The 6,838-nt window shown below is 63.4% G+C and overlaps 1 protein-coding gene across 1 annotated transcript in view; it reads right to left on the bottom strand.

The window, feature by feature from the left end:
- Positions 1–6,800, bottom strand: part of LOC104990972 (extracellular serine/threonine protein kinase FAM20C-like) — a 43,552-nt gene extending 36,752 nt beyond the window's left edge. The window contains 4 exon segments of the mRNA XM_010843325.1: positions 3,910–4,085; positions 5,852–6,122; positions 6,125–6,260; positions 6,263–6,800. Coding sequence (XP_010841627.1) covers positions 3,910–4,085; positions 5,852–6,122; positions 6,125–6,260; positions 6,263–6,463 — 784 coding nt within the window. The 5' untranslated portion in view covers positions 6,464–6,800.
- Positions 6,801–6,838: the final 38 nt, after the last annotated feature.

Here is a 6,838-nt window from a genome sequence, read left to right as displayed (position 1 = left end):
CCATGGTGCTGACCCAGCGCCCGCTCCGTCCACTCAGAGCGCCGTCCGCTGGAGCCCAGGGCCGCGGCCACCGTCAGCTCAGCGTGGACGGAGCGGGCGCTGGGTCAGCACCATGGGGACTCTGTGTTTCGCTTCGCCCGACAGCGGAGAGAACAGGGAAGGGATGCAGCTGCTCGCCGCCTCCCCCTGGAGCCCTGAGGCGCCTGGGTCCTCCCTCCGGGATGACGGAGGCCTTCTGGCCCCAGGCTGGGCATCCGGCTTACAGGGCACTCTTGATTCCCCGCCGCTGAGTCGGAAGAGCTCCGGGCACTAGGGCCCGAAGCAGTGGTGTCCCCGGGTGGGCCTGGGACTGTGGCCTTCCTGGAACAGGAGCTGCCCTCCTGAGGGGCCTGCTCACTAGGCAGGGTGGCCTCACGGCCCCCAGACCCCTGGGGCAGCTGCCAGAGAAGGCCAGTGAGTGTCCGGGGAGTCCATCCAGTGGAGCCATCTCCTCTGCTCACCTCCACCCACAGCTTCGTCCTGACCTGGACAAACAACAGCAGGGCCCGCGCTTCAGGTCAGAGGCTGCCCGAGTCCTCTCCTGCAACGCGACTCAGAGCACAGAGTAGTCAATTGTGTCATTTACTCTGTATGCGTAATTGTCCACGATATCGATTTAATCGTCACCACCGTCACCAGCAAGCCCAGACCTCCACAGGCCTGGCTTCAAGCTGCACGGAGGCAGACAATATCTGAACTCTTTAAAGGCGGCCAAGGGCCATTACCACGCAGCCAGGAGCCAGCGGTAAAGAAATGTCTCTGGGGGTCTGGAAGGAGCCACTCTCTTTGCCACACCTTCTCTCACGTTCCAAGACTGAAGAGACCACTCAGGGCGGGACCGAGCCGGGAGCTGGGGGCGGGAATGAGCTGACCACGGGCAAGCCCGCCCTCTCGGAGGCCTGTTCGCTTATTTGCAGGATGGGACTTGGGAGACAGGCTGGATTTCTAGCTCTTCTTCCATTCTAAGCTCAAAAGGACGGCGGTGCTGAACCCTGACCCCAAGGGCGGTTCCAGGCTCCCCAAAGTGCTGCACCCCAGGCTCCCAGGGGCCTCTGAGGGCTGCTCCCACCCACAGGTCAGAGTAGTGCCAGGGCAGGGCCCCCAGCGGCAGACAGCTCTCGTCCAGGGACCCCTGTCTCTAAATCCACCCTGTGGTTTTGTGAGGCCAAGGGCCCAGGCAGAAGCCACTGTCTCAGCACTGGGGTTTTTAATCAAAACGTCCAGCCAGATGGGAGAGCCAACCCCACCGCCCCCGCCCCAGGGAAAGCGCCCATTCTCCAGGGGAGCCCTGTGCCTGGCCAGACCAGCCGCACTCCCAGTGAGACGCTCTGCTTCTCCAGGAAGAGGGTCTCCTCCTGAGTGTGAGTTCCCAGGAGTGCCTCCAGGCCCAAGGCCGTGCAGAGTGGGGCTGAGCGTCCAGCTGAGGCCTTCACCAGGCTCCGGGTTGCCCAGCACTGCCACCCTTGCAGAGGTGCCCCAGCCTCTGTTCCCACCTCTCAGCAGCCCTCGAGGCAGGCCTCAGACACACACCCTCTAGGGCATCCAGCCCAGAGGGCCTGCAGCTGGGGCGGGGCGGGGCGGGGCAGGGGCAGAGCCCGGGACTTAAAACACACTGCCGTGTCCGCAGAGGAACATGAGAACGTTCACTCCAAGAGAGAAAAACGAAGATTCAGAAACAGCCTCTCATTTTAGGTTTTGCCTCCATGTCCGTTCATGTTGGGTCGGGTTTTACTGTCAAATGGGTTATGATTTTGGATTTGCAAGCTGGAGATTACAGGGTCGAGGTTATGACCACCTCTGTGATCCGCAGAGACTCCAGGAGGCCCACAGAGCTGGATTTGTCTGCCCAGAGCCACTCCGGCCCATGACTGGGGGAGCCGGGACACACTGAGCCTGCTGTTCACTGCGGGGGACGCCGCCCAGGACCATCACCAGTCTTCCCATGCTCATTGGGCGCCTGTGAGTGCCAGCCTGGGTTCTGACCGGCCCACAGATTAGGGCCAGCTGGCCAGGGTCGTCCAGCAGCGAGGGCAGCTCCAACAGCCCGCAGGACACAGCTGGGCAGGCCCTCAGTCCAGGCCCCACTGCTGGGCACAGAGCAGGCTAGGGCTTGGGGGTGGGCCACTGGGATGTCAGGCAGCCTGGGCACCAAGCCTGGGACGGGCAGACCCGACGGGGTGGCCCAAGGTCAGTCCCCAGGGCAAGGACGAGGCCCATCCTCTTCCTCCAGGGCTCCCAGGCCCCTGGGCGCAGAGCAACGTCTGGTGAGAGCAATGCGGCCGGCCGTGCCCTGAGGACTGAGGGGAGCCTGGCCAGCCTGTGGGGTCCTCCCAGCCCTGCCTCTGCCCAAGGCCCTGCTCAGAGCCCGAGTCAGTGCAGCACACGCCTGGCGCATAGGCCAGCTTCCCGGACTAAGACGCAATGTGCCCAAGCCTACTGGACGGATGGGAGACCACGGTGGGCAGTGGCCTGCAAGCGTGAATGCTTCGGTCCCCTAAACCCTAGTTTTCAAACGCTGGTGTAGTTTCTCCCCAAAGTCCTGTGTCCTCTTCTGGCTTCCACTGTGAAAGCCTTTGCCCCATCCAGGACCCAGTCCTGTGGGCTGGCGGTCCCCTCCTCCCTTATCGCCCTGGACTTTCTCTGCCCATCCTGTGTGCACTTCCGGGCCCCCAGGAACAAGCAAGTCAGGATGTTGCAGAAGCCTGCCGGGGTTGGGCTTACCCCAGCCGCCTGCCCAGACAGGGCCCTGAGACGCGGAAGGTGCTCAAGAGAGTCTGTTGAACAGACGATGAGCGGTCACCACACTGGGCGTTTCTCTAACAGCCTCGTCTGCTCAGGAGGGCAGGGGATGCGGCAGCTGCAGCTTCTCCCCAGCAGTCCCCGCCGGCCGCACAGACCGCCTTCCAGCACACGGGTAGGCTGGAGGCGCTTAGATTCCTCCTGGGTGGCGTCGAGGAGGGGAGACCACCACCTTGCCCCGGCCGGGAGGGTGTTCATCATGTTCTCAGGGTGAACAGCTAGGAAGAGGGCGGGTGCCAGAAATAACTCAGCGCCGGGCTGAGACACCCAGCGCGGCCTCTGAGGAGCTTTGGGAACCCCCAGCCGCCAGCCTCGCAGGCAACACCCAGCTCCCTGGCACCGGAGACAGACAGAACCCGGGTTAGCAGAACCTTTAAGACACAGGACAGTCCTGACGTCAGGAAGACGTTGCCTGGAGCCCCCTGCTCCCAGCACTATGCTCCCGAGTCCTCCTCCACCCTCTGGGCCTTCCAGGACTTCTCCTCCCACCCAGGGCCTCTGCCCGCCCCCTCTGCTCTGGGAGCCACTGGTGACTAACCGGGGACCTTCACAGACAATCTCCTACAGGCCCGAGAACAATGGCACCGAACCTCCACACTTAGAGACCACCGCCGACACATTTTCTTGAAATCAGTAACTGGATGCCCTGAATCCTCTGCTTCTGCAGATCCCAAAGTCCTCAGAGATGTCACCTCGGTGCATGGCGCTCTGCCCCGGGCAGAGTGGAGCCCCGGTCACTCCCCGTCCACCCCGAATCCAGGAGCAGATGTGAGCTCCAGGAGCCTCTGGCCTCTCTGCGGTGTCTCCCTGCGGCTGCCAGGGCTGACCCTTCCTCACCTGCAGGGTTGGCCCCCACGCCCCTGCCCGGCAGGACAACAGGGTGGGCTGGGCGGCATCTTGTCCTGCCTCGCTTGTTTTGGAGCAGAAAGCAGCCCTTCCCTCTCCACCACATCCCCTCAATTACAGAGAGCACTGAAGGCCTGCGGGTGCCTCCTCCAGGAAGGCTGCTGGTATAACTCGCCCAGGAGGTGATGCTTCAGCAAGGAGCCGGCCGGGCACAAGGGCACCTACCCACACTGGTGATCTTCTGGGTGCCCAGGTCTTGGAGCAGGGCCCCCACTGCTGGGTTGTGTCTAGAGTACAGCTCATATCGGTTGATGCCGATGTGGAACTTGAGCCAGTTGGGATAGGAGTCCACGGCCGCCTCCCCGGTGGGCAGGAATTCATCCTCAGGACCTTCGTGTGGCCTGCACAAATGAAGGTGACCCAGGTCAGCAGGGAAAGGACAAGCAGCAAGGCCTCAGGACGGACGGGGGAGTTGGCCCCGATGCCAAAGTTTTCACTGTGGATCCAAACAAACGTGGGTTTATTTAGAGGAGCCTCTGCTCAAACAGGACCCTGCGATGTCCGCACTTTTTCTGTGGCTGTTGTTCAACCGACTAATAACATATCTGAGGGCCCGTAATTCTCACTTACCCTCGAGAGACGCCGCAGACAGCTATAACTAAAGGAGACCAAACCCAGACTGTCAGGGCCTGGCCCCGCCGGGTCTGTCCTGGGGTCTCTGAAACAGCCTGACAAGCACGTTGCCAGCCTGGGGTATGAGGGGCTGCTGCCTTCCTGGGAGCAGATGAGCCCAGTCTGGCGGAAGCCTTCGCTGGGTATTCTGCTTCAGGGCAGCAATGATGCAAGAGGCTAAATTTGATTTTCAGGAAGCAGCCTTGGGTGGGGAGAGAGGAAAGTGGTGCTCACTCCAGCCCAGGCGCAAATCGAGGACCTGCTGCCCACGTGGCCCGTCCTTGTCTCTGGAGTCAAAGGGCCAGTCGGAGGGAGGACAGAGCCTGTTTGCTGCCGGAGGGAACAGCGGAACTTGTCGAAGTGCTAATTCACCTGCAAGTGAGGCCTTTTCAGCCAAATGCTGCCCCAAGACGGACATGACGGTCACAAGAAGCTGCCCAGGGGCCCCATCACTGACTGCTGGCTCCAGGCTCGCTCTCTCTCCTACAAAGAGGCTCAGGCCTGGCTCACGGCTCCGCCTCTCAAATTGCTGAGCATTTCGGTGAACCTGGCCAGCAGACAAAGCTCAGAGGCTACCAAACAGCTTGGTGTGTTTAGACTGAAAACCCTGGGCCTGATCCAAATGCAAAGGAGAAAGGCTTTTATGAGATGTTTTGGAAAGCTGGCCTTTCCCCTCAGCTGCTTGGGTAACCTTTCGCAGGTAGTTATTTATGTTGGCCTTGCTGCTGGTTAATATTTCATCACCTGGGCTGCAGCATCTGCTTACTTTGGTCTGTGTGGCCGAGGGCCTTGGGGGCAGGGGTTTAAAGCGGTTAAAGGGATGCCCCTGGGGGACGCCACTTGCCTTTTAGGGAGCCGCTGCTGTCTGCAGCTGGCAAGGTTGGCACCCTGGCTGGGAGAACCCCTCAGTAATGCCTCAGGGGGGTCAGCATGCCCTCACTAATTTTGTTCTCAGGGACTGGTTTACAAAGCTCCTTAGGCTGCTTCAGACCCTCCTGACGTGTCCACCAGAGCAGCGCTGCCAAGTCCCCGGAAGCCGGCAGCCAGTCGCTTCCCAAGGAAGCGCTTTCGCTCCCTGCCCGAGTCCCTTTGTGAGCCAGAGATCAGGCCCTGCAGGCCAGCACTGCTTTCCGGGAAGTGCAGAACCGACTCTTCCCGGCTCCCGCCTGCCCCGCCTGCCTTCCAGGCCAGTGGCCACAGGGAAGAGCTCCCAGCCGCCCAGCAGTCCTCCTCAGGGAGGCGGTCATTCTGGAGACAAAGGCAGTGCCTGGAGCCTGCCTACTGCGTGCCCCCAAACTCCCCTTCCTGGGGCTCCTATTGCAGGGTCCACGCCCCGGGGAGTCCCTGACCCTGACGCTCTGTACACAGCACCTCGGATGTGCAAGGGCACCTCCCGGGAAGCAGCCCTGGGTGGGTCTTTATTCTCAAATGGCTCCTGGCTGCCTCGGGAGTCCAGCCTTCCAGCGCCCACCTCAATGACCACCGCCCCACTCACCAGTCTGGGTTCTCCGCCGTCGCTGCCTTGGGGTTGAACCTGATGTCACTGTTCACGTTGAAGAGGACATCGCCCTCCGTTAGAGGTGGAATGGGGACCTGGTACAGTGGGTGCTGGAACAGCCTGGTTAGGAGGGAGCCGTCCCCGCTCAGGCCAGGGGGCAGCACAGGTCCACGCGGGCCGGGGTCGCGGGGGAGCGGCCGGTGAGCCGGATCTGGGGGGCGCCGGACTCCAGGATCCTGCCCCGGCGGGGCGCCCTCGGCCGCTTCCCCGCGGGGGGCAGTTTCTCAAGCGAGTGGGATGTGAGATTGGAGGAAGGGTCGGAGCTGAAGTCCTGCAGGATGCGCAGCGTGTGCTTGTTGGGCCAGCCCGCGTCGCCGGCGGCGGAGGCTGCGGCCGCCAGCTCCCCTCCGGGGTTCCGCGCGCCTGGGCCCAGCCGGGGGCCGCCGCCTCCGCCGCGGGCTGCGCGCAGGAGCAGCCGGGCTCCCCCGAGGGCCGCGCGGCGCTCCGCTCCAGCTTGGGCAGCAGATCCAGCACGAGGTGCAGCGCGCAAGCCGCCAGGAAGGCCATCAGGATGAGCACGCGGAATCTGCGCACCAGAATCATTTTCATGGTCCCGGACGAGCGCGGCCTGGACCTCCGGGCGCCCCCGGAGCGCCGCCCGCCCGTGCCCCTCTAGCCTTGACTCGGCACGAACGCGGTGCCGCCGCGCGGGTCAAGGTCCATCTGGCGTCGGCCAGCTACCAGCCCTGGGGCTGTCCCATGCGGAGGGCGCCCGACGCCAAAGCGCCCGCTCGCCCGGCCATGTCCGGGCAGTTCCCTCTCTCCTCTCCGGAGCGGCGGCGCCCTCGGCCGGCCCGGCCCAGCGGTCCTGGTCCGCGGAGCTAGGGGCACAGCCTGGTGAGGCCCCGCACACGTAGCGGCCCGCTTGGGTCTCCGGGGCCGCGGCCGCGCTCATCAGGCGCTCAGGGGCCGGACACTTAGGCC

Source organism: Bison bison, unplaced genomic scaffold (assembly GCF_000754665.1).
Source record: "Bison bison bison isolate TAMUID 2011002044 unplaced genomic scaffold, Bison_UMD1.0 scf7180017847465, whole genome shotgun sequence".
NCBI classification, from domain to species: Eukaryota; Metazoa; Chordata; class Mammalia; order Artiodactyla; family Bovidae; genus Bison; species Bison bison.
Note: the sequence above shows the minus strand (reverse complement) of the source record. Positions and strands in the feature narration are given on the sequence as shown.